This window comes from Rhincodon typus, chromosome 4, assembly GCF_021869965.1.
Source record: "Rhincodon typus isolate 14 chromosome 4, sRhiTyp1.1, whole genome shotgun sequence".
NCBI lineage: Eukaryota > Metazoa > Chordata > Chondrichthyes > Orectolobiformes > Rhincodontidae > Rhincodon > Rhincodon typus.
In genome coordinates this window covers 2,963,238-2,991,054 of record NC_063335.1, presented here as the reverse complement: position 1 = coordinate 2,991,054, position 27,817 = coordinate 2,963,238, and the positions used below count along the sequence as shown (strand labels likewise).

The 27,817-nt window shown below is 38.3% G+C and overlaps 2 protein-coding genes across 3 annotated transcripts in view; one reads left to right on the top strand and one right to left on the bottom strand.

The window, feature by feature from the left end:
* The window catches only part of avl9 (AVL9 homolog (S. cerevisiase)), a 77,482-nt gene extending 74,883 nt beyond the window's left edge, over positions 1-2,599 (top strand). The window contains exons 15-16 of the mRNA XM_048595611.1: positions 660-811; positions 1,761-2,599. Of these exons, the coding sequence (XP_048451568.1) occupies positions 660-775 (116 nt within the window). The 3' untranslated portion in view covers positions 776-811; positions 1,761-2,599. The remainder of the gene's footprint in view (positions 1-659; positions 812-1,760) is intronic.
* A 2,253-nt stretch (positions 2,600-4,852) lies between these two features.
* kbtbd2 (kelch repeat and BTB (POZ) domain containing 2) lies at positions 4,853-27,469 on the bottom strand. Of its 2 annotated transcripts, XM_020511890.2 has the most exons (4): positions 27,278-27,469; positions 18,518-19,025; positions 16,299-16,464; positions 4,853-7,358 (listed from the first exon to the last, which is right to left on the bottom strand). In XM_020511890.2, exons 2-4 carry the CDS (start codon positions 18,685-18,687, stop codon positions 5,820-5,822), a joined length of 1,875 nt encoding a protein of 624 aa, XP_020367479.1. In that variant the 5' UTR covers positions 18,688-19,025; positions 27,278-27,469; the 3' UTR covers positions 4,853-5,819. The 2 variants fall into 2 exon arrangements, with proteins under 2 accessions (XP_020367479.1, XP_048451422.1); XM_048595465.1 differs by lacking the exon at positions 18,518-19,025 and having other exon boundaries at positions 27,278-27,451.
* Between the last annotated feature and the right edge of the window lie 348 nt (positions 27,470-27,817).

Sequence of the window (27,817 nt, the reverse complement as noted above, 5' to 3'; positions counted from 1 at the left end):
CCCGAAATGTCAGCCTTCCTGCTCCTCTGATGCTGCTTGGCCTGCTGTGTTCATCCAGCTCTACACCTAGTTATCTCTGCCCTTAATTATTATATGCCTTGAGGTGTCAGTTGATTCTGACTGTCAGAATTAATACCAGTCATTTACTGGAATCAACTATTACTGAGGTTAGACTAACTGATCTATGCTTATTTTTTTAATCCTCCAGCATCGTAACTATATCCAATGAGAATTGGAAAACGATGGTCAGACCTCCCACTCTTTCCTGGATTCTTTTAAAAGGCTGGGATACATTTTATCCAGCTCTCAGTCTTTCCTAACTCTGTAGTTGTTGGTGTAACTATACCACTCGCATACATAACTGTAAGGTCAGCTTTCGATTTTAGATATGAGACCTTAAAAAGTACAACTACAGATGCTTGAAATATGCAGCAGGTCTGTCATCATCTGTAAAGAAACGAGAGGTTCCAGTGTTTTAGCTGTGCACTTATATTGGAACATACTGAATTACTTGCATTTACTTGTTCGTTTTTATCATTTAAAGCAACTAAATTGCATAAGTAAGATGTGTGACCTGCACATTTGAATTGAATGAAGAACAGACATGAAAAAGATAGTTTTTGAATCGTATTATTTACTTCTGTTGTTTCTTGGTACAGGTCAGTCTGTAGGAGGGGCACTGACAAGTGCCAAGTCTGCAATGACTTCTTGGTTTTCTACCTTCAATCAACAGGCCACAACACCCCACTCTGAAAGGCAAAGCGGGAAACACTGACCACATCAGAGGTGTGACACCGAGTACATGCACTGGGTATGTCAATATTTGCACAGTGAGCAGGAACTCAACAGTAACCATTCCTTTTACGAATAACTCAAACTCTGTACCATATTTCCAGTGCAGAAAAGTGACAATAAGTCTGATCAGTGTTTCATGTATATAGTTACAAACAAACAGTTTTCGCTATTGAATGTCTGCTGATTAAATGTAAAACATACGTTTTTGGGCAATTCCAAGTTGTTTCACTAACTGTTAACAGTAATCATTTTTTTCTCATTTTATGTCAAAACAATACAGGACCATGGATGAATTAAATTCTCCCCCTTCCAAGTACTACACTTCCTATTTTTTCATCGGGGTTATTAACTATAAGTTGGTAAACAGTTTACTCTTTCATTCAATTTTTAAACTTTGAACAACCATTTGTAGACACTGCCACAACCATAATTATTAAAAAGTGTAATCATTTTTAATTAGGACCCACGTGTTCTTAACTCACTTTGTTCAGCGAGCATTCCCTGGAACATAAATTTATCAGTTTTTAAGCAACTGTTAAAATATTATGGAATGACCACTGCATGCATTGTAGTAACATTAAAACTCAACTAGCAGTAAAAAAGCTGAATTCAGTTAACCCCACCTTGAAAGAATGCAACATGTTCAAATCATGAAACTGAACAGTAGTAATTTTAATCCATCTTTACGATATTCATTGACTCGTGCGCTGGGGCTTGTAACAATTAACATTTGTAACCTTTTGACAAGCTCAAATTCAGCCGAAAGAATTGAACTGAACTTTGCAAATATCACTGTCCAGTCATGCTCTAAGATTTTTTTTTAAAATTTAGTGACAGCGATTCTCAGCGTGTTATTTTCCTGTGAAGTTGGTTAGCAGTTGTGAAAGGGAGGCTTAAAATATAGTCCACACAATACTCTGATATCAGAAAAGCTATTTTAGGATGTTGCTATCTTTTTCATTTAGGAAGTATTCGGAACGCCTTTGGTAAAAGCTACTGGAAGAAACACAGGGGCTGGCCCACTTTGCCATCTTCGAAAGATAACCAAGTAGTGAAGTTCTATATTAGGAAGTTGTGGGGCTGTGTATGGAAAAGACAAGAGAATCAAACACTAGTCTGTTTGAAAGTCCTGTTTCAAGCATATTTATTTTTCTAACATTGACATATAATGTCTTTCAAATCAACCAAGTCTACTTATAATCTTCAAAACAACACGCATTTAGAATCCTTGTCCTGTGCAAGCTTCTTTCACTTTTAATCCCTCTAGTATGCAACATGGTGAACTACCTTCTGAATGCAGAATCAAATTTATAGCTGCATAATAGACTGTCAAGAGTATTGTTTCACAAGATCTTTGTAATGGGTTTATCCTAGTTGTATTTTATTCAAATATTTAAATTGTGAAACTGCAGAGATGTATACTATAGTTCATTATTCTATAAAAATTATAGCTTTGAAAATGTTTTCCTGTTATCACTCTAAAATAGTGAACTTTGATATAAATGTTACATACCAAAAAAGTAGTCTTACTTGTAATTATGTCATCGGAAATGTTTTCCTGTTTGAGATTTTTGCACAGCTGTAAAGTTATGTTTAATTTAGAATTGATTAATACTTTCATAAAACTGATTTCTCCAACAGCAGAGTGTTCAACATCTTATTGCTTTATTCTTCATAGACCATGAGTCTTGTTTTATTCAGGATATGTCCAAGGCAGTGAATTACCCTTTGAATTGTAATGCAGGAAAACATAAATGCCAATTTCAGCACTAGATCCCACAAAATAAATATTTAAACAAGATAATTTCAGTGTGGAAGATGAAATGTTGCTAAAACACAGAACTTCCCAGCTCTTTGAATAGTCTATGAAAGGATTCTACATTTAGAACACCTCACCCAAAAGGTCCTGGATGCTTCATAAATCTTTCAGAACAAAAGTTATCCAAAATTAGATATTAATGATTGACTATGACAATTCCTCAGCAAGATGGAGCATGAAGTAGCTGACTGAGACTGAGGTCCTGAGTCTGAAGAGGGAATTACAATAGCATGAGGCACAAGTTGACTATGATAGATGGGGCAACATTACTTAGAGATCGCAATGGAAAGGCAAGACAAACATTCAAAGTGCACATGGGTGAACTGCAATTGTTCATTTCTGAACAGTGCAAAAGTGGGGAAGGTCACCAAACTATGGCTTACAAGGGAAATTAGTATTAAATCAAAAGGAAGAGGCATGCAAATTGGCCAGGAAAAAAAAAATCAGCAAAGGAGGACAAAGGAATTAATTAAGAAATGGAAAGAAGAGTATGTTTGCAAGAAACATAAAAACTGAGTTTCTATAGGTACACGAAGAGTACAAAAGTTGAAGACAAAAGTAGGTCCTTTAGAGTCAAAAATAGGGGAATTTATAATGAGAAACAAAGAAATAGCCAACCAACCAAAATACATACATGGGTTTTGTGAGGACAAATAACAAGAAATGCTGGAGAACACAGCATTTACTGAGAGGGAATAACTGAAAGGAATCAGTATTAATAAAAGAAAGTGTTAGGAAAATTGATCAGATTGAAGGCCGCTAAATCCCCAGTACTTAAGTGGCCCTAGAAATAGTCGTCATCGTCCAAGATTCTGTAAACTCTGGAACAGTTCCAAGAGCTTGGAGGATGCCCAGTGTTTACAAAAGGGAGGCAGAGGAAAAAGCAGGAATTCTAGAACAGTTATCTTCACTTTGGTAGTAGGAAAAAGAGTCCATTATAAAAGATTTAATAGATAAGCACTTGGAAAACAGCGGCAGGATTGGACAGTCAGCATGGATTTATGAATGTGAAATCATGCTTGACAAAATTACTGGAATCCAAGGATGTAAGTCTAAGAGTTGATGAGGAGAGCCAGCAAGTGTAGAGTATTTGGACTTTCATAAGTTTTTTTTGGGGGGGGGGGTGGGACAAAAGCAAATGTGTGACAAGACCCAGGTGTTGTCATACACCAGTCACTGAAGGTAAGCATTCAGGCGCCATAGCTAGTCAAGGCAACAAATTGGATGTTGGCCTTCAAGCAAGAGATCTCTGCTCCTATCAAACAGGGACTTGGTAAGACCACACCTGGAATTGTGTGCACAGTTTTGATCTCCTTATCTAAGGCAAAATGTTTTTGTTATAGGAGTGCAGCATAGGTTACCAGACTGATAGGTTACCAGACTGGTTCCTGGGATGGCAGGGTTGATGTCTGAGGAGAAATTGAATCAGTTAAGATTAAGATTATGTATGCTGGAGTTCAAAAGAATGAGGATGGATCTCAGAACTATACAAAGATAATGCAGGAAGGGCGTTCCTGATGATGTGGCCATTTAGGACTGAGGTGAGAAGACATTTCTTCACCCAAAAAGAGTGGTGAGCATGTGAAATTTGCTGCAACAGCAAGTGAAGCCAAAATATTGTATGATTTCAAGGAACTGGATATAGGGCTAAAGAGATCAAAGGATAAAAGGGGGGAAGAAAACAGGAACAGGCTACTGCATTGGATAATCAGCCATGGTCATGATGAATGGCAAGGGGCTGAATGGCCTACTCCTGCTTTCTGTGTTTCTACCGTGCAACGGGACAATGTTCTCTAACTTCTCCAAAGTTTTGAAACACAGTAGTTGTATGACATACTCAAAACTGTCAAGCCTTGAAGAGTAAAGTTGGTCTTTCTGTTCAAAGAACAGTTGCTATTCCCTCAAAACAAAGTCACACTGTTCTCGGAAATGTCACTGAGTTTGCAGTTCAATTTCAGGTTTAAAGAAAAGTCCCACTTTATTCTACAGCTACACTGGAAAATGCAAGGATGATATAACCATAATCTTAGGGCTACCAAATGATCCCTGGAAATTGTGAATATCAACATAAAGCACGGGGAGTAAATTCTGGACATGATTCGCAAAGTTCCACTGTAATATCAACTGGCAGTTTATCCACACCGAGATGAGAAACTTTTCCAAAATGTTTGAAAACATGCAGAGGTTAGTATTGTATAGATATTCTCCAAGTTCTGTACCACAAAAACAAAGCAAACATTTACTTGTGAAGGTTTTTAATAAATTAATTTAATTCAAAATACAGTGCCAAAGGAACACAATGCAGCTGAACATGCGAGTAGGGATTACATGAAGCACCTGTGCTCATGTTAGAATGGAGAGCCCAACAACTGCTAGTGGTTCCTGGGAGTTATGCCAGAGCAGTGCTGGGTCTGTTCTGCTCTCCTGCACGCAGGATACAGTTCATTCTTGAAATATTTCAGTCAAACCAACTGTATTAAAAACCTAATGGCTAGGATACTTATACACAATCACACTACAGTAACAGTTGCCTTAAATTAATGAAATACAAAATAAAGACCTGGTTGTTACTCACTAAAACTTGTTTACAAATGAAAATTCAGCAGCAGGAAGTTGTAATATGGATGAGCCTATGTTACTTGCAATGTGGAGAAATATGAAGTGAATTAAGCTCCACATAGACCCGCACTACAAGAAGCTGCCAGTCACTGAACAGCCACCCAATAATAAATCTGGTAAACTACCAGCTGCTTGGTAGACCTGCAACCTAGAATAAATGGGAATATTTTATGGAAATTGGAGAACATGGATTGAATAGATACAACCTTTGACCGAACCTGCAGTCAGCCACCTTGCTCAGGCTTTTTTTTTTTTACTGGGAAGATCTACATGTTTTCTTACTTTCGTGGTCAAATCCAGGGATAATTGTGTAAGTAAAACAATGTTTCTTTTGTAAATTAGTCACATTGTAACAATAATACAATAATCTCTTTAGCAGAACACATGGTATCTAGGAGTAGATGATACAACACAAGTGGATTCTGAGTTATTTACACAATACTATGCAAACTTAGTGACATGCTGTGCAGAACACAGTTACTGCTTAATCTGTTAGACTAAACCCTGTCATGATCTGGAAGCTTGTTACGTACATATTGCTGTGTTATGCATGTCTTAGGAATCCACAGCATGTGCCCATTTCTAGTTAACTATTCAACGGCAAAGCAACCATATCTCCATCCAATTCAAACTCATCTGCTCCATCTTGTGAGAACAGAGATGGTGGAGGCTTCCACAGAGATTCTTCCAGACACGAAGGGTAAAGTTTCCCCATTGTGCACCGAAAATCTTTGCCAAGATCCCAGAGGACTCGTTCAGAAATAGACTGACGCAGGATCCATTGGTCTAGTTCCATGTTGTACTGATAGATTGCATACTTGGGTTTCTCATTCATGTGAGTGTCTCTCATGAACACACACAGACAGTTCAAGACCACAACTGCTCTTACGCAGGGGTCAGAGTAGCGCTTTGCAGGGATATTAGTTGCTATTTTCCACTCATTTTTGATCACATCATAAACTTCGACAGTTACAGAGGAACCATCAACAGTGCTTGAAGGTATTCGAATACCTGAGTTATTTCCAATATGCAAACCACCAATGTAGAAGATTTTGTCTCCAAATGCTGCAGCTGAGGCAAAACACCTGCTTGTTTGACGTGCAGCCATTTCAACCCAAGAGTCAGTACGCGGGCAGTAGCAAAATGTTAGATTGTGTGCCATGACATAAATGTAGTCTTCCACTGCTACTGCTGCATTCCACTGCCAAGCACAAGGCAAGGGAGTAACCAAAGTCCATTCATCTGTTTCACAATCATACCTCTCCACCGTCCGTTTGTTCATTTCCCCTGCAACATTGTCCCCTCCAATTGCATAGATATATCCTTCACAGCAAACCAAAGAAGGTCGGTTGCGAGCACACAACATTGGACTCTTTGGGACCCATGTGTTCTGTTGAGCATCAAAAAGGTAGAAACAATTCACAGGTCTATAAGCAGCCTGAAGTTTGCTTGCCTTGCTATTGTTGGTGATAGAAGTTTTTAAAGGGACCTGTCCACCTGCAATGTAAATGTCATTGTCAGGAGTAACAAGCGTCCCTACTCTCTGCAAATCTCCAGGAGGATTACGGAGTTTATACACCTTCTCTGCCTGAGGGCTGTAGCAAACAGCACAAAAGGAAGAACGAGGACTTTCACCAGAGGCTTCAGTGAATATCAGCATCTCTTCTTTAGTCATACCAAGTCTAGGTTTGAAAAATTTTGGCATAGATTTATACAATCCTTGCACCACCACAGACTTATCATTAGGTGGTAAGCCTTGGAACCATGCCCTCTGTGTTACCTCAGAAAGTGCGTCTATTCTTATTTGGCCAAGGACTGAAGACAGATATTGGGATCGTGATTCAGTGTCATATTCTAGCCACACCATAGCAGCTTCACGGACTGTCTCTTCCTTCTCCACATTTAAATTGTCACTGCTGAGGATATCTATCAAAAGATCATGTGAAAGCTGCAAAAAAGCTTCTTGACGGTAAACAGCAGTAAATTTGTGCTCCACCATTCGCTTTGCGCATATTTTCAGTTCTTCACAGCTGTACAAATCTGCAAAGCTCAGTAATCGGACACAGTTCTCAGCATTAATTTTCTTTATTAAATATTCTCGACAACGTTGAGATACGGTTTCCACCTGCAAAAGAAAATCATTTAATTAACACAGAACAGGTTATACAGTTGAATTATATAAATGAACTTCAAACCAGACCTCACTAGTACTTTTCTAACATGATCTGATAACTAGCAATAGTTGGTTTCATTAAAGCAACTGTTCAGCCTCACACTTCTTATTGTGATTGATTTCAGTACTATGTTCAAATAAGAGGAGTAATAAAGGTGAAAAAAAGAGGAAAGTTTAAATAAAAGTAAACAAACTCCAGGTCTTGTATTGTCAGATACCCTCTTCCTCCTCCTCTTCCCCCACCCCCATGGGTGTTTAATAAAGGTTCCATTTACAAGCTGTGGTGTCTGATTCTATGAAGTACTGTGCTACCAGACAAGCAAGCGAGATTAGGCATTACACTCATTTGGAAGATATATTTGCACTACTGGGTTAAACATACCTTTCCCATTATAGCTTCTACATTACAGTTTCACAGTTAAATTCCAAATTATTTTATGTTTTGCAAGAACATAAGAATGAGATGCAATAGGCCATAGGGCCTCCAGTTACCTCAGCAATTCAATATGATTGTCGTTGATCTAAACGTGGCCATTAGAAACTTTCATGCCTTAGCCCCCTTCATTCACGACTCGTCAAATCAAAACTCTAACTTGGCCTAAGTTTTTCACTTTGGTCATGAGAATAGAAAAAACAAAATATTTTATAAAAAGCTTGATATTTGTAAGTGCTCATGTCCAGAGAGAGATGAATGTGCTTGTACAAGGAATGCAGAAATTTAGTATACAGGTGCAGCAAGCAATTAAGAAAAAATGCACTTCACTTTTTATTGCAAGAGACTTGCAGCACAGAAATAAAGACATGTTGCTAAAAATTATACAGGATTTTGCTGGATGTACATCTGAAGTATTATGTACTGTTTTGTTCTCCACATTAAGGAGCTGATCATATAACGATGAGGGAAGCATTGCAAATCTTTAGAATTCTCCATCCCTGTCGGTTGTAGATGCTCCATCATTGAACACACACAAGATTAGACAGATTTTGGTCTCAGAGAATCAAGGGAAATGAGGAGCAGACAGAAAATGGGAAACTTAAAGCCAAAGGTAAGTCATGATCAAAATTAATGAAAGAGCAAGCTCAACTAGCCTTATGGTCTACTGCCCTAATAGATTTTTGTGCTATAACTGCATATAAAACTTAGTTATTTATGCACCAGGACACCCACATCATTCTGAATTGTAGAGTTCTGCAAGTCCTCACCATTTAAATAACTTTTTCTTAAATCATCCTGCCAAAGTGAACAAAATCACGTTTTCCCACATCATATGCCATCTGCCAAATATCCGCACACTAACTTAATCTAAATTCATTTTTTAAACTGTCTTGACAACTTGCTTTCCAACTTAGCTTTGTATCATCAGCAAATTTAGCTACCATACATTCAATCCCTTCATCCAAGTCAGTGATAAAGATTGTAAATAGTTTAGCACCTAGCACTCCTTACAGTTTGCCAACTGCAAATAACCACACATCCTTATTCTCTGCTTACTCTTAGCTAATCAATCCTCCATCTATACTAATATGCTACCTCCTACACGATGAAGTTTGATGGTGCACAGTATCAAATGCCTTTTGAAAGTTCAAATATACAGCATCTTCAGGTTCTTTTTATGTACCGTGCTCATCTAATAAATTTGTCAAATGTGATTTCTCTTTCACAAGACCACACTAAGTCTGCCCGATTTGAAAAGTAATGAAACAATGTTGTGCTAGTCCCTTCTTAAGAATGAATTTCAGCAATTTCTCTAACAAACATTAGGCCAACTGGCTTATAATTTCCTACTTTCTGGCCCACCCTCCCTATTGCTATACTCCACTTCCTTTGAAATAAAAGTTAAATTCCATAACTCTTCCCTATCACCTGTTGAACTTTTATTGTTAGTTTTTTTTCTAATTTAGGCACAGGACTTGCAAAACTGTGTTGCAGCTTTCTGTATTTAATATTCATCTCCTTCATTTTTCCTGCCAAAAAGTGCACATATAATCTCATTTTCCCCACATTAAACTCAATCTGCCTAGTTTTTGCCCACTCAACCTATTCATATCCCTCTGCAGATTCCTTGTGGCATCTTCACCACTTGCCTTCCCACTATTTTTGTGTCATCTGCAAAACTGGCTATAGTACCTTCTCTCCCACCATCTAGGTCACTAACATATATGGCAAATGATTGTCAGTCCCAATCACTAATCTTCACATTATTGTTGGTGCTTTCATTCAGTTTTACACTATGCTTAATCTCCTAAATTAGCTACTCCTTCTCAGATTATTTTTCTTTCTTGATGGAACATAACTTTGCTGATTTCTAAAATACCTAGCAGTGCTTCTCTACCGTCCTACCTTTTAATGAATTTCACCAGTTGAATTCAGTCAATTTTGTCTTCATAAACTTAAAAGACAGTTAAAAAGGATAAAAGTCTTCAAATCCACACTTCTCACCATCAAACAAAAAGTGAAATGCCATGTTATGATCATTGTTGCCTAAAAGGTCCTTTATTTTTAAGTCATTAATTAATCCAGTCTCACTGCACATGAACAGCTCTAAAATAGCCTACTTCTGGTAGCACTAAGAAACTGTCCTGAATATACTCTTGGAATTCACCTTACATGCTACCTTTGACAATTGGTTATGTCCAATATACAGGTTTAAAATCTCCTATAATAATTGCACATTTCCTACAAGCCCCATGACGTCGTCTTCGATATTTCTGCAATTACACTATCTTTTCCTACCTTTCTATCCTTCCAAAATGTCAAATATCTTTGAATATTTAGGTCCCAACCTTTGAACCACGCAACCACATCTGAAATGTTGAAGAGTTCATTTTTTTTTCTATGCACACTATTATCAATCCATTTTGTTACAAATGCTGCATGCATTCAGATTACAGATCCTTTAGTTCTATCATTCTTGCAAGCTCTCATGTCAGCGAGACCCTGCACACTGCTCCTTCCTGCCACAATCTGTTTGTCATTACACATATGATTACTCTGCCTTAATGTCTCATGTTGTGACTATTGAGGGGAATGATGTTGTAACAACCTCTTGTACTTGACTGCAGTCTAAAATCTCAGCACATAGCCTAAGATCCTGCTAGAACAAAGTGTCCAGATAATGTTTCCCCTCTGCCAGACGCATCAGTGCCTGAAGCTCAGATTCCAAGTCATCAATTCCTAGCCAAGGTTCCTCAAGCTGTAGGCACTTACTGTAGATGTTGCTGTGGATTATGGCAGCTGACCAATGGCTCAAACACACAAAATGCTTCCTGCCATTTTTGTATTTTATTTCAATAGTTAATTTCAGAAATATCACAATGATTATTTGAAGTTACGTTGAGTAATTAGGCTATTAATTTAAGAGAAAGCTTTTAACTCTCCAGTAACGGTTTAAACTGCTACATCCTTTCAGCGAGAAAACTTCAAAAACTCCAACCACTCACTTAACTGCTAATTTATTAATTCTTTTAGACTGCCACCTCGTGTCCCACTGCTGTTCTCTGGCTCCTTTGCTCTGACCACTCATTTTTTCTAACAGATCTGAACAGCATTCCTCCTTCACAGCACCAAATTCCAAAATAGAGATAGTAGGAACTGCCGATGCTGGAGTCCTTATTTCAAGCTTCACTCACTGACAAGCAATATCACCATATTAGTTAATATCTTTGCTTAGTTAATGCACGTGTTGGACCAACAAAAAATAAAATGAATAATGGAGTGCTCACTAAGAGCATTGAAGTAGAAACAGCTGATGTACACAATGGAAACACAAAAAGTGATCCAATTTGAATGTTCCTCATATGCTAGACATAAGAAAATCCCTTTTCCTACATGCAATTGTACATTTTTCCTGTAGTTTACTATTAATGCCAGGTCATCCACCTAATCAAAGGTTAGCCTTCCGAAGCCAGTAAATACAGTGTGACGAACAAGCTGATATTTTTTGTATAGACTACAATGAGACGAAGGACACAGCTTCAACAACCACCCTCCAGCTTTAGATATTGCAGTGACCTCCCGTTTGCTGTTATAATCAAAATGAAAACACAGAAGGCTGCCATTCAGTCTCTCATAGACCTTTAATAAAACAAAATTTGAAAAAAATTGATTTCAAAAGGTACTCTCAGTAATAGGGCCATAAAACAAGCATTGATGGTCATAAAAACTCACTTGATTCATTAATGTTCTTGAGGGAAAGAATTGCTACTGCCCAAACCTGGTCTGATCTGCATTTAATACCAGAGTCCAGGCCCAGCTTAATATTGAGCATATCCTCCAATTCCAAAGTGTTAAAAGGATTCAGCGATATATACAGAGCATACTTTGGCAGCTTGAAGTTGGGCTCCCATAAGGTACTGTGAGCCATCAACTGAAAGAATTCAAACAATCTGTAACCTTACAGCTCAGGATTGAATCAACCTGCGTTTGATGAGTGCAGCAGAAACAGCAGGCATACCAGGTGCAACTTAGTGCAGCTACCACAACGGACTACCTGTATATCTAACAGAGGAGGAGAATGCCATAGACACAGCTAAGCCTGTCAACCAAAGAGATCAAGGTTCTGCCACATCCAGTCACAACTAACAGGAAGCAGCAATCCAAAAAATGTGTTAATCTCATTGGGAGAACAATGGTTCAAAAGACAAGGCTGTAGCACATGCAACCATTTTCTGGTGGAAGCATGGAATGGACGATCCACCTCAGCTTCCTCCTGGTGTCCACAACATCACAGATGCCATTCTTCAGCCAACTCAAATCACTCCCACTTGATATTAAAAAATGGTTGAAGGTATTTTCAGTTATGGCTGAAAGCAGTAGATTCTGCAAAGCTGGCAACATCCAATTAGTAGTACTGAAGACTTGTGCTCCAGCATCAGCCGTGTCCCAAACCAAGCTGTTCCTGAAATCTGGCATGTACCTAATAACATGGAAAATTGCCTAGGCATGTCCTGTCCACAGAAAATCAGGACAAATTTTGTTCAATCCAGCCAATTACCACCTCTCAATCATTATAGCAATCAAAGGAGTTATTGACAATTCAGCTTCTGAGCCACTCAGCTCCTGACCTCATTGCAGCCTTGATACAAACATGGACAAAAGATCTCAACTCCAGAGATGGAGCAAAAATAACTGCCCTTGACATCAAGGCAGCATTTGACGAAATGCATGTTCAAGGATCCTTGTTACCCAGGAACCAATGACAGTCTTAACTAAACATTTTAATTGTGAGCTACAATAAAATTATTCAGAGAAATGGGCATAAGTTGGCTGAATTCATGAAAATGTCAAACAAACAAAATACCTGCAGTAATTAGACTACACGTGATTGTTCAAATTTAGGTGACTGTCCTGAACACAGGACATCTATACCCAAACTACACCCAACAGCTTTTAAAACAATGACCACAGTTCCACTGTCGTAAGAGGCATCACAAGACGTGAAAACATTAATCTTCAAATTATTTCAATAACACCGATTCTGACAAGTCCAGATTTTCTCTATCAAACCACCTTTGTATGTTTTTGGACTATTCACAAAACCTAGAATATGGAATGATATTACCAAAAAAAAAGGGTGGGCTAGAAACTACAATCACTATCACAGATGTGATTTGCAAACTATAAGCAGCACGTATTTAGGGATCAACTGATGTGACTTGCAAAGATAACACTGAATAGGTCTGATCACCTGCAGAGATGGGAACAATTTACAGACATCATCAGGGTCAATACCGCTTGAAATTAAGGGGACACAAAGGAAACAGCATATGTAGGTATTTACTGAAACTGATGGGAGAAGTGTACTGATATTTGTACATTGCACCATGGACAGAGTACTCAGGGCAATCAATTCAGTATTTTACAGGATCATCCCATAATTTTCTTTCACTGTCCTCCTCCCAAATTTCTCCAGCCCAGGACTGGGAAGACTACAGGAGTCCCCACTGCCACTGCGCAAGTGCCACCCATCCATTCTCACTTTTGCCCCCTTCAGAGAGTTGGCCACTTTGGCCATATTGAGTTGTGAACATGACTCCACTCAGACAGGATTAAGTCAAATTCTGGAACTAGAGAGTTTAAGAAAGCTACAGGGTCACTTCCCTCAAACAGCAAGAGATAAGGATGTAGCCATCAGGAAGAGTGAAACAGAACATGAGAGTCAAGAAAAATGAGAATAAAGGATCAATCACAATGATGCAGTTACCCTTAATAATGGAGGAACACAAAGAAAGCAAAAATAAAGTGAGTTCAGAAACAGAGTTTTAAAAAAGCATCATAATCATGGTGCATTTCAACTACCCTGGTATTAAGACAGAAGAGGCCAAAGGAATAACGGAATGGAACTCCTACAATATTTACTAACACATTAAAAGAAGTGGAAGGCTATGATAAGAATAGGGCCATTAAAAGATGGCAACATAATACAAGTAACAAGACAGATATGAAAAGTATTAAAAGCATTTATCAGGGAAACAGAAGTAGTAAACACTACTTTGAATAGTTAACTGAATAATTACTCCTTTCTTTTCCTGAGTTTGATTAACTCATTCAATATCATTCCTCTTTTCATTTCAAATGCACCTTATATAATTTCTAATTTCATTTCCCAATGTCATGTCTATCTCTTCCATTTTTCTGACAAATAATGATGTGAACTAATTTAATATTTCTATGATTATGTTATCATTCCATATATTGTCATATTGTCTATCCCTTTGTGACTTTATTCTCACCTGGCTCTTTTTCCCCCTTAATGTGAGCTTGTAGTATATTTAGCATTTTGATTTATATTCCTTGATCATTTTGGTTCCTCTTCACAATTCCAACTGATTTTATGCTTCTCTGCTGATATCTTTAGTCTCTTGTATCCTGCTGTCCTAAATGCATTGGAGGCAGTTCACAGAAGACTGACTAGATTGATTCCAGAGATGGAAAGGTTGTCGTAAGAGACTGAGTATTTTAGGTCCGCACTCATGAGAGTTTTCAAGTGATCTAATTAAGGTTCCTAAAGGAGACGGACAAAGTAGAGTAGGTGCTTCCAGAGGCGATCAACGAGCTGTCATAGTTTTAATGCTAAGGAATGGCAGATTTAAAATAGAGAATGACAAGGAATTACTTCTCTCAAAAGTTCGCGAATCTGTGGTATTCATTAACCAAGAGTGTGATGGACACAGGGATACTGAATAAATTTAAGATACACAGATTTATAATCAGTAATGGGTTAAAGGTTTACAGGTAGCAGGTACGAAAGGGGAGTTGAGGCTGAGATGAGGTACATATGACCACATTAAATGGTCGAACAGGCTCAAAAAGCTAAGTTGTCTACTCCTGCTCCTAGCTCTTATGTTCTTGCATTATGTATCCCATTGTCCAAATTTTCCTTTATACTTTATTCATCAATGGTGCTTCATTAGAGTTTAGCTCATTCTTTTTTGAAGTACAATACATTTTTCCTGAATTCTATCAAATACTGTTTTTTTTCCCCACTGTTTGCCAATATTGCCATTTCATTTTACCAAATTCATTCTTAGACCTTCAAAAAAAAAGTGTTATCACAAACTTATTACTCTGGTTTTTGTCATACTCACATCCACTTCCATTATCTTAAAGTGCATCATATTATGGTCACTATTGCCATCATGTTCCCTTGCTTCTCTGGTTCATTTGCCACTATTCAATCCACTACTGATGCCTCCTGTATTGAGCGTCAGGCATTAGAAAGGAATCTTGCACGCACTGTGGGAACCACACTCCTCTATCTTCCTCTTTTGGACAATTAATTTTAAAGTTGTTGAAATTCTCTAGGATTATTGTTCCTTTTTTTTCTTCAATTGCTTAGTTTATTTGCATACTTCTTACTCTAACCTGCTTCCAACATTAGGCGATCTGTAGATTACCCTTAAAATTGAAAATTATTTTGCTGCGAGTCATATGCTATTAGGTCTTACTGGTGGTTGCACACTTTTTCCACTACTCTTGCTTTCTTTCCTCCACTTACCCCGATTCCACCATATCCTACTATGGGTAATTTCTAGTCGTGAAATGCAGTGGTATGTGGATTTCCAAACCGCTATTCATCTACCCTGACATGACAATAGAAAACCATTGGTCCATTGAGTCTGCACTGGTTTGTTTGGATAGCAATCTTAATACCATTTCCCAATGTTGCCCTGAAATGTTCTCTCCTTCAAGTAAACAGCCAACTTTCTTTTAGAGGCTACTAATTAAGCACCAACCCATCAGACAACATATTCCAAAACCATCTGGTGTATTACTAGCCCTTTGGATAATAATTTTTTTTAAAAAAAGCACTGCAAAAAAGAGCCTAGAGTTGAAGCTTTTCACCTTTCCTTCATCAGATCTGGGATGCAAGATACAAGCTTCAGAAAAAAAAAGACATCTTTCAATATATAGTGAGAACAAAGTGTACTGATTGGTTGAGTCATCATTAGCACTGAGATGCAGCAAGAAGTTATGATCACTCTTAAATCTCAGACAAGGAAGGCTAATGCAGATTGATCAGGTCAACCTCTAGTCCCCATTTAGCAATGTTAAGTCAATTTATTTATTGTTTCTTTAACATCAGAACTTTTCAACATTCACTGGATCATCATTCGGCTTGTAACAGGCCCACATTCCATTCAGTGTAATGTATCATTTGCCAAATTTGCTCAGTTGGTTTCCCTGTTCCTGCCAGCCTATTATAGTTCTGTGACACTTCAGCTTAAATGCTTCTGTCAGTTTGATAGTACTCTGCATTCTTACAATGCTCTTCTAGTCTCTACGCACTCTGCAAAGCAAATGTATTGTGCACAACAATGCTATCCTCAAAAAGATTCTTGTTAGCACATTTTAGAGTACAAACTTGTGGAAACTTTTAGTTAATTTCTTACCTGCAGAAAAGACGATGTCTCATAGAGCTGTTCCACAGTGCTGTCATTTATTGCCAGGTTACCCGTGTATGCATATCTAATGATTATCTGAAGTGTGGATGCATCCACATTCTGCAAGTGAACGTGTGTCTGCTTGCTTTCACTCAGTCCACTCATAAACATAGCCCTGAAGAGAGATCCAACACAAGTCACTAATTTCAAGTAACGAGAAAATAAAGAACAAATACTGAGCCAAAGCAAATAAAAGTTATTTATCACTTGCATTCTTTTAAAAATTAAATTTGTGCCTTTTTTTTTTACTTCATTCAAGAATTAAGCTTTCTATCTCTGAATTACTACTTCCAAGTTTACCACATTTTGATTTTACTATTGAGTCATTGAGCACCCCACAACTTAGCGTGGTGTCAAACTAAATTAGAATACAATAAATCCCAGTAATTGGTTTGGATTTTGCACAGAAACTTTATATTGCAGAACACAAATTAAATGGATGCGAATATGTACTATCAATATTGGTACTTCCTACTAAATTCAAACTCAACTGGTTTTGACACTCAGTAGCGGCAGTGTACACTAACCATCAACAAGATGCACTGCAGAAATTCACCAAGGTTCCTTAGTGAGCACTTTCAAAATCCATGACCATCTAGAAGGACAAGGGCAGCAGATACATGGGAACATCACCACTTGCAAGTTCCCTTCCAAGCCATTCATCTTCCTAACTTGGAAATGCATCGCTGTTTCTTCAGTGTCACTGAGGCAAAATCCTGGAACTCCCTTCCTAATGGCATTGTACATGTAGCTACACCAAATGGACAGCAATAGTTTAAGGAAGCAACTCACCACCATCTTCTCAAGGGCAACAAGGGATGGGTAATAAATGCTGGCCCAACAACAGCCACTTCACATGAATATTTTAAAAAACGATCATAAACAGGTTCAGTGGTCATAAAAGTAGAAAAGAAATTGATGACAAATTGGTGCACTAGAATGACCATTTTGCCTGTTGCAGAGAACAGGCCTAACCTGGAATTAAATGAAGCCACATTATGCTAATGATCTCCTTCCATCAAATCAAACACACTTTAACCAAACAGACTCATGATGTCACTGGGCATTAGGGCATCTGTCTGTGCTACATGTAAGAATATCCTGGAACTAAACAATGAGATGCAAGTCTCAGCTCCATTTCTGGTGGATTGACTAGCTATAAATAATGAAGGCACAGGCATTAATTTTGCTTAAAACGCAAAGAAAATGGGCAGATTAGTTAATAACCAAAGGCTCATATTGAAAAATTTCAAACAAGCTTTGTAAATGTAGTTCTCAATTTCTTGAATTAATATTCTGTACAATACTTTCCAAACTTCCAGGATATTCCCTTACACAGAATTAGGGAAGAAACCTGACAGCAAACTCAGAACTGTATTTTGGTACCACATCCCGGAGAACACTGGAAAGAAGGGATGGATGGGAAATCAAATGGTCCATTCAATTCCAATTTGAATTAGACAAGTGGTTTTACAACAATAAATGGAGAAGTTCAAAGGAGTAGCTTCTTCAATAATAAGAGAAAAAAATGTTCACGAAATTCAAGGTGGTCTTCTTTGGAACAGTCGTACTGAACTCGAAATATTATCTCGTTTTTCAAGCATTTTTTGTTTTTATTTCAGATTGCCACCATCCACACACTTTGCTTTTAATTCAGTGTTCTTTTAATTCTGATTGCAGTGTCAAGCAATTTAGTTTTATGGTGACATTTTCATTTCTCTTGCTTTCTAAAGATAAACACCACCCTCTTTGTTTGCTTCAAACTTACATGCGTATAACCCATGCCAATTCCAATCTCTAAAATTCAAGACATGCCTATATACGACCATCAGGTATGGTTATGATAGGACAGATACATATTACAGGTTTTTTTTAATGTAGGTTTTATCAAGCAGTCATTTCAAATCAGGTTTTTGTTTCAAAGCAATTGACTGTTCGCACCAACTGAAATTAATCCAAGATTGATCTCTGAAAATAAGTATTTAAGATTTTAAGTCTCAGCGTTTGGAAGCTAAAGATCAGAAAACTCAACATTATGTAAACAGGAAGTTGAATAGTTCATTAAAAGTAAAACAACTCAAATTTATCTTGAAAACCTTTAGAAATCTCAAAGTGAAATAACAATATTAAAATATAACTGTTAAGAAAATAAGACTACCGTAATTTACCTGAAATAGGAGCTACATGTAGCAAGAACCATCTTATGGCACGGAAATTCAGTGCTCTCTGCGATTAAAACTATATCAGTCAACAGCTGCTGGTCATAGAAACATTTAAGCTGCTCCAACAAAGATACAGCATATTCCGTATTGATCTGCTTGTCTTCCTTACTGGACATGATTGCATTCCATTAATGAATATCTTCACCCAGTTTGATGAAAATTCTAAACAGCTTGAAAACTGTGATTTGTTATTAAAATAAGAAATGGCCACTGAATTATATGCTAATGTTGAAAGCTGTAAAACCCTAATAGACTTCTAACTTCAGAATATTCCACTTTCCAATAGCCCTGGGTCATTCCATACAATCATATCACACTTTTACTCCAGATGATTTTTTTTTAGCAAGTTGCAGCATTTCCGTTGATACAAGCTGTGTCACAGTACATGACTAACTTTGAGGTAGAGTAGATTTGGTGGACACACTAGCAATCCTGGTGTTGGACAGTATCAGTGCTGGAATGAAAAAAATAGCAAAAGATTAGAGACTGAATTATACAGTTTAGTGTATACCTTTGTTATTAGTTGCATACTATCTGTGTTTACGTAAAGGTAGGGGGCATATACGGGGTTTTAATGGAGTACAAAAAGAGACTTCGAGACCTTGTAGCACAGTGGCGGTATCCCTTGTTCTGGGCCAGGAGCTCTGGGTGCAAACGCTACCTGTACTGGAGGTGTGTCACGACACTGCAACAGGTTGATTAAAAATAATTTTTCAGAATCTTATGGCCATGTGGGTATGCCATAAATGTCCAAGCAGCATTACCAAAAGAACATTCTAGAGCCCCATGATCATGGCTAATCACATAGTCTTGCAGAATAAATTTAAAAATTTTCAACGCAAATGCAAGAACCTAAAAGAGTACTCATTAGTACCAAAAATCAATCTCTTTCCAAAATAAACGTGACATTACAGGCACTTCATTGCAGTTTGCCACAGTAACAGAACTACATTACTAGTGCTGCTAGGACAAGCAGGAATATAGTGCACATCTGGCTGCACCCAAGTGTAATTTAGAATTAGGGACACACATTTTGAACAGATTTTTTCCCCTGCCACATTCAACTGATATTTTGGCTATTTACAAAAACCATTGTAATTGTTGTAAAACTATTCCTATTATAATAATTTAATTGAACTCCGTATCATTGAAATTACAGCATGTTACAAAATAGATGACCAAGAACCAATTACTTTGGATTAGTGATTTGAAAGACTTAATTTTTTTGATTATTATAACAATCCAAGACAAATCTTCTTCATCTTATATTTTTATTTGTAAAGTCAAGCAATTGTTGCAAAATTTGAACAAACATCATTGCAAACATTAGATGACTTGCTGAGGAATGTTTTCTAAGCTAAACCTGCTCTAGATATATATCTTATTGGACAAATTCAGGCAGTGAATGAATGGTCATGATATTTAACCAATTTTGATTTTAAACAAGAATTCAACACAAGCAAATCAAATTTTGTCTTTGCACAACAGAAGGAGAAATCAGACTTTAGTAACCCAAAAGTTTGGCGAGCTAGGATTGCCATTTATTTTCCATGTTATCATGTTACACCCATCATTTCATAGATCTTTTCTCCCTACCGAAGAGATGCAATGTTAATACACAAATTGAATCTTAGAACATATTTGAACATGGGGAATTAGAAAAGGAAAGGGCCATTCAGCACTTCAGCATAATATTAAAGTCAAATTCTTTCTAAATGTTACCTCAATAGAAACTGAGTGAAGGAGATGGCAACTGAAAACCTTATGGAAAAGTTAACTAGAACAATTGATGTCTGATTTCAAGATATGTGCTGACTTGTGACAGAGGGGTTTAATATCTTCATTTTCATTTACTAGTCGATCATTGGTATTACTGACATTAATACTGACATTTTGGCATTTGATGCAATTGACGGTTTGAAGGATATTCAGTTATTTGGCCAATTCTATAGACATGAAATATATTGGGAGATATGACAGGCACAATGTAAATGCTTACACCTTTGTAAGGAGCAATGTAACAATTCAATAAAATTGTTTATCCTTTGCATAGATAGTTCACTTCTGTATCAAAACACTTCAGAGATTTAAAAAATGCAGTAATAACGATCATAAGACATTATAATTTTGAAGCTAAGAAAGTGTGGCTGCTTTGAAGAATATACTCAGATAACAACAAATGAGTTATGCATTTCCACTTATTAACAATATTAATTTCTATACAGAGATAGTAGGAACGGCAGATGCTGGAAAATCTGAGATAACAAGGTGTAGAGCTGGATGAACACAGCAGGCCAAGCAGCATCATAGGAGCAGGAAGGCTGACGTTTCGGGCCTAGACCCAGCCCGAAACGTCAGCCTTCCTTAATTTCTATACAGCTTTGTTCTATGGAGATATATTGCCTGCCAGACAACTATTCACTATAAAAACTGAAAGAACTGTGGATACTGCAAATCAGAAACTAAAACATAAGTTGCTGGAAAATCTCAGCAGGTCTGGCAGCATCTGTTAAGAGAAATTCTCAGAAATGTTGAAGATAGAAGAATGTGCAAGCACATGTTGATACTTGTGTATACTGATCCAATCCTTATGTCACATAATTCACGCTTTAAAGTACTGCTCTGTCTGGAACTCAAGGTTGTTCAGAGTGACCCAATAATGCAGCCATAATTACAATGGTACTGATAAAGAAATAACCAGTTTTGCTTTTCTTTTTCTGTATTTGATACGCAAGTACTTCTAATTTTTTTTAATTGATGAAAGTACCAATGATCACCCAAGGATGACAAATCTAAAAATGCTGTAAACTTTCAGCTAAATATAACCAATCTTAATTCACTTATTGCTTTGTTTTGAGAGATTAAATTTACTCATGATAGGAAGGAAATTCAAATTCCAGCAAAACTACCATCCAGAGAACAGAGTACAATTTTAGTGCTCACCATTAAAATGAAATGCTTTAAATTTTCATAGATTGGTAAAGCAGAGCGGCTCACCAAGTTTTTGGAATATTATCACCAAATAGCCCATTTCAAATTTAATGATGAGCACTGGGCCCGAATTAGACAATAATTTCATAGTAAGAGAATGCTAAGTTAAAACTGACTAACATGATTTCATTCAATATTATGTTTCAGGGGAACTGGGAACAAAAGCCTAAATTTAGGTAAAACTGTCCTAAGAGTTCAGGTAAAGTTAACCACAACAGAATGGGCAGAACGATTAACAAATACAGTGGGTAGCATATATGATTTGTATACGTCCCTAAAAAGACAAACGTTCCAAGTGTGATTAGACAGCATTGATCAAGGAAAGCAAGATAATATAAAACCGCAAGGGTTTAAATGTAGGCAAAGAACGGAGGTGATTCCATGGATTGTCAAAGAACAGCAAAGGAATACAAATATTTAGAGCTACAGAAACAGGAACAGGAACAGGAACACCAAGGCATGCACTAAAGATTTTTAGAAATATAAAGAAAGAATGTGGCTAACAGTATTGAAGGTTAGTTAATAAGAAACGCAGATGTTATGATTGGAAATCAGGAAGTAATAAAGTTACTGAATAGCTACAGATGGGGATAACGGGGTAACCAACTAGATTCAATGTGAACAAAACAAAAGAAATGGCAAATATAATAATCAAAATTGGACAAATTTCTAGGGCTTTGATTTCCATTCCAGAGTTATTAAAAGCAGGCGAGGAAGTTTTTGACATATTAGTCACAGTTTTCCTGAACTCTTGTCTCAGAACTGTCCCTTGGATTAGAAAACTGCTCTTGTTGTTCTACTATCAAAGAAACTTCCACCCTGTGAAGTGATCAGATTTCTTACCTGACATCCAGTGCTGAAAAGCAGAAATATCTTCCAGCATTTAATTGGAAAGGCTGTGTTGTCTTCAGTCCTTGCTCTAAACTAGACTGTTTAGCTCTGGATTCCCCCTCCCTCCCTGTCAACAGTTCTAGGCCTAAATTAGAATGGTTGATTGCAATAACATATCTGTGCCATTACTAAAATTGCTTTTATCTATCTCTGTAGTATCTTCTGACTTGCCCTTACCTCAGTTCAACTGCTAGTGAATTCTTCATTTTGATCATTTGATCATTTTTACTTCATTGCTGGCCACAATCCCACATACTACTCTTCATAAACTTAAGGCCATCCAAAACAATGCTGCAGTGTTCTCACTTGCACCAAGTTGCATTTACCTATCACCCCGTACTCACTGAGCTACATTGCTTTTGGTCTAAAATACTGCAATTAGAAAAATTTCAGACATAAGCAAAAAGCCTCAGAAGCTGGACAGTCAAGCATCAAAGAGAGGAAACAGAGTCAATGTTATTAGTCCATGGTGGAAGTTCACATTTTAAGTCTAAATATTGAGCAATGAAAACAGGTCAAGTAATAATGTGGTAAAAGAATCTTCAGGAAAGAATGACCAAAGAATTTTATGAAGTTTGATCAACACAAGGTTGAATTCGAAGCCAGAGAAACTATGACGGTCTGAGGGGAAAACTGGCTATTATTGGCATTTCCTTTATATTTTGTTCTGGGCACCCTTGACTTTGATTCCACGTGCTGTCCTCTCCCTCTGTCAACAGAATAAAAACTACCATTTTCTACCCCCATTCAGTTCCAAGTACGTGTCATATTGGACTCGAAATGTTAACTCTCTCTCAACAGATGCTACAAGTCCTGCCGAATTTCTCCAGCTCTGTGTTTCTGTTTTATTTCAGATCCCTAGCATTCACACTAAGCTTTTATCTGATTATAGTTCAAATATAGTTCTAGGTTATATGGAGTAATGGCTTCGCAGGGTCGTGGAAATTTGAAATCTGGAACTTGCACATAAAATTTGCTGAAACTGAGATTGTTAGATTTGGAGCTCAAAAATGCTAAGGGTTACAGAACCAAGACAGGTACATGCAATTATGTCATAGGTCTTTCATTATCAAACTGGCCAAATTTCCTGTTATTTCAAAAAAATGTCAAATACCCTTCAATATTCAGGTCATAGCCTTGATCAACCTGCAACCATCTCTGCAATGGCTTTCAAGTAATTTATTTACAAACTCTACACACTGATATAGACTCTAAAGCTGTCTTTTTACTATTTTACAATCTCTGGTCTTATCGGCTGGTGAACCTAAGGTTGTACACTTTGTTTCTTCCTGCCACTCTGATCATCATCAGCAAAATCACCACCCTGCTCTATCACCTTATTGTGTCCCTTAAACTTAAAAGAAAGGCTACACAAGGCAGATCTGCTAACTGGACAGAGTTTAAGAGTCAAAGAATGACATAAGAGAAGAAAACTGAGTATGTCAGAAAGCAAATTTAAAATATGAAAAATGATAGTGAGAGTTTCTACAAGTATTTAAAGGAAAGAATTAATTGGAAAGAATTAATTAAAGCCAGCGGCAGTCCTCTAGAGACAATCATGGGAATAACTAATTGAAAACAAGAAAATGGCAGAAACATTGATATTTTATGCCTGCCTTCAATGGAGAAGACTTCAAAAAAATTCTTAAAGATAATTGAAAATCAAGGGAAGGAGGTACTTAAAACAATTACCATTACCAGGGAAGAGGCATTGGGAAAACAATTAAACCTAAAGACTGACAGGTCCCTGGGATCTGATGGCTTCCATCCTAAGGGCTTGAAAACAAAAAAGTGGCTGCTGAGATGGTAGAGGCATTAGTCATAATCCTCCAAAATTCTAGAAGAAGCCCAACAAATTGGTAAATAGCAAGAAATAAGGAGTAGACCATTCAGCTATGTTCCAATCTAATACTATCATTCAATAAGTGAGAGACAGAGAAAGCAAGAAACCGTCCAGTTAGTATAAAAGATTACAGCATCAGAGTTATTACCAGAATCAGTTAAGGAGTTTACAGAAAGAAGAGTCAGTGACTTTGTGCAAGTAAAGTCATTTAATTAACTTACTAAAGTTCTTTGAGGAAGTAGTAGGCAAGGCAGATATAAGGGAACCTGTGGATGTGGTGTATGTAATTTCCAAAAGGCTTATGATGAAGGGCAACATCGCTATATGAAATAAGCGCTCCTGAAATCAAGGGATGACATATTAGCAGGATAAATAATTGATTAGCTAGTTAACAGAAGCGGAGACTAGACAAATTCTAATCAGTGGAGTGAGATTGGGATCAGTTAGTAATACAGGTTATCACTGGGATTAGTAATTCAGAGGGCCAAGTTAATGTTCCAAGGATATGGGTTCAAATCTGATCATGGTGGAATTGAAATTCAGTTAGTAAATCTGAAATCTAGCCCTAGTAATAGGAACCATGAAACTATCAATTGTTGTAAAAACCCATCTGCTTCACTACTAACTTTCTGGGAAGAATATCTACCACGTGACTCAAAACGGCTGTTGAGCAATGCCATTCAATTTAAGGGCAATGAAGGATGAGCAACAAATGCTGGCCTTGCCAGCAGCAACTGTATCCCGTGAACAACAAAAAAATCTTGGAGCCTCAACCATTGCAATATACAATGATTTGTATGAAAGGACCAGTTGCACAACATCTAAGTTTACCAATGACACTAGGATAGGTTGGACACAAAGTTGTCAAGAGATGGTAAAAGCAAATAGATAGGTTAAGTGAGTAGACTTTTATTTGGGCTGATGCTGTACAATGTCAGAAAAAGATTTTGTTCACATTGACAGGAAGAATATAAAGGCTGTGTTAAATGGAGAGGGAATTCTATTTAAACCCAATAGTTAAAATGAATCTGGCATCCTGCTACATCAATCAAATATCAAGTATACAGGAACAGCAGGTAATTAAAAAGGTAACTGCAATTTAGGCATTCATTGTAAGGGGAATGAAATATAAAAGTAGGAATGGTTAATGTATCTCAACATGGCTTTGGTGTAACTACAACTGGAGTACCGTGTACAGTTTTGATCTCCATATTTGACACATTAGAAGCAGTTGAGAGGAGACTCACTCAATGCATTCCTGTGATGCAACATTTACCTTAGGAAAAACGGTCAATATCCACTGGAGTTTAGAACAATGGGAGCTAATCTTATTGGAAACATCCTGAGGGGCCTGGAGAGAGTGGATGTCGACTAGATGTTTCCCTTTTTAAGAGAGAGGAACAATAGGGACAGTTTAAAAAAAAGGTCATTTAAGACAAAAAGGACAAGATTCTTTCTTAAAGAGTGGTGAGTCAATGTAATTTTTCTCCCCAGAAAGCAACATAAGCAGGGTCACTAAACTTTTTAAGGTTGCATTAGGTATATTTTTTGGGGGGTGAAAAATGGTTTATTAATCACATTTTCCTTAGAATACCATGTTCATTTGCCCTTCTTGGCTCTGATCTTCCTCAGATAGAATTCCAGCTTCTTTCCTTAAAGAATATACCCATCAGCTCTGCCACACTAGCCAGGTCTTGAAACTATGCAACCAGTTTTCCCTGCTGGAACAGTTATTCACATAACGGGCTGATTTTTGCATGCTTTTTATGCTCATCATATTTCTTTTGAATTTTCGTTGACCTCCTCTTGTTCAGAATTTTTTCCCATTCAGGGATCATTGATTGTCAATTGAGATAAAGTGTATGAAAGGTAGTCGAGGAGGTACAGTTGAGATCACAATCAGATCAGTTTTCATCCTATCAAATGGGGAGGCAAGCTTGCAGAACCAAACAGCCACTTCTGCTCTGTATGTTCACATGTATGTACATAGGTTTATACACAATGCCTATAAAACCCAGATCTTCTATGCCTTATTAACCATGTTTTCGACCTGCTCTACCACATTCATCAATTGCTGCACACAGACTGACATCACTTTGCACCTATAGCCACCCCCTTTAGAACTGTGTCCTTTAATTTTGTCTCTCTCCATTCTTCCCATCACTTTCGTATTAGATTTCATCTGCTTTTTGCCCAACCGTTCCACCGATCGGTACGCATTTCTAAACCTGCCTCTAACTTAAGTTCAAGACTTACAAAGATTGAGCTTACTTAGGCAGATTGCAATTCATTTTGATGCTCGCCCACTAAAATTACTGCTTCCAAACTGGCCCGCAGTATAAGACACAGCAAAGGCTCACAAGTAATTAAGAATTGACTTCTTCCTCACGGACGAACATACGGAGCATGATTCATCTTGTTAGATTGTAGTCAGTAATTTTCCAGTGCATTCGTCTGACGGCCTCATCGCCGCGCAGTTTTGTTTTAAAACTATGAAAACACCGGTGAGCCACTTGCACGCCCCAAATGCAGAAACGGCGCAATGTCCTTGGAGAGGTCCCCGCTCCAGATTTCAATGAGTTTGCAGTTTGTCCCGCAGGCAGAATTACTCTCTCTCTCTCCCACCCACCCCCAAATCCTCCGGCGTTCAGGGAAGACCGGCCCCCACCCACCACCCCGGTTCAGATATGCGGCAAATGGCTGCAACACAACTTCCTTCCTGGCGGGTAACAGGAGAGGAGCGGCCCCGGAGCCCCACACGCCGGGCCCAGCTCAGCGCCGACAACCCGGACCGTGACCACGACCATAACCCTGTCCCGGGCCATACCCACCGCACCCACCCTCAGCCGCCTCCGCGGGCCCCTGACGGTTTTGAGCGCCAAGCATCGGGTGACAGGCCGCTCCCATCGGGCCTGACTCCCCCCTCCGCCCCGGAGCTTCGTGCTAACCTGCCCCCTCCCCCGTGAGGCAGACTCGCCTACCTTAGTACGAAAGAAACCGCAAACTCTCGCCCCGCGACGACGAACTTCCTTTCCGCCGCCCCATGAAGACTTCACTGCCAACGAGACGTGTGGGCGGCAGGCCCCGCACTCCAGCTCAATCCGTGCACACAGACCGGCACCGAAAGCCGCGGCCTTGCCGCCATCACAGGCTCCCCCCACTTCTCCGCAGCCCGCGTCATGACGCCGCGGCGTGCGCGGCCCCGCTGCCGGCGCCCGCCCTGGGACCCGCGCGCAGACGGGAGCGGCGCAGAGCCGCCTGGTGGTACACGCACTCATCATTCCAATGCGATGCTGTACCAGAGCGTCCTGCATTGGTGCCAATGCCTCAAAGACCAAAGCTCAGTGTTCTACACGAACCGCTCACATACATACTACTTCTTTTGTTACTCAGGAGTAATTACGCGTTTAAAATTTTTGAGAAACACTGGCAGTTTCTTCCGACCGTGGAAGGCTAAGCTGATTATAGATGAAACGTAGGACCAGAAATCAACTGTCCAGCTCACATCGAAGGTGCCCTGC

Coding starts and splice junctions, on each gene's coding strand:
- kbtbd2 (XM_020511890.2), bottom strand. CDS start 18,687: ATGTCCAGTAAGGAAGACAAGCAGATCAATACGGAATATGCTGTATCT. Junction 16,465..18,517: donor ACATGTAGCTCCTATTTCAG/GTAAATTACGGT, acceptor ATCTCTCTTCAG/GGCTATGTTTATGAGTGGAC. Junction 7,359..16,298: donor AGACATCGTCTTTTCTGCAG/GTAAGAAATTAA, acceptor TTTCTTTTGCAG/GTGGAAACCGTATCTCAACG.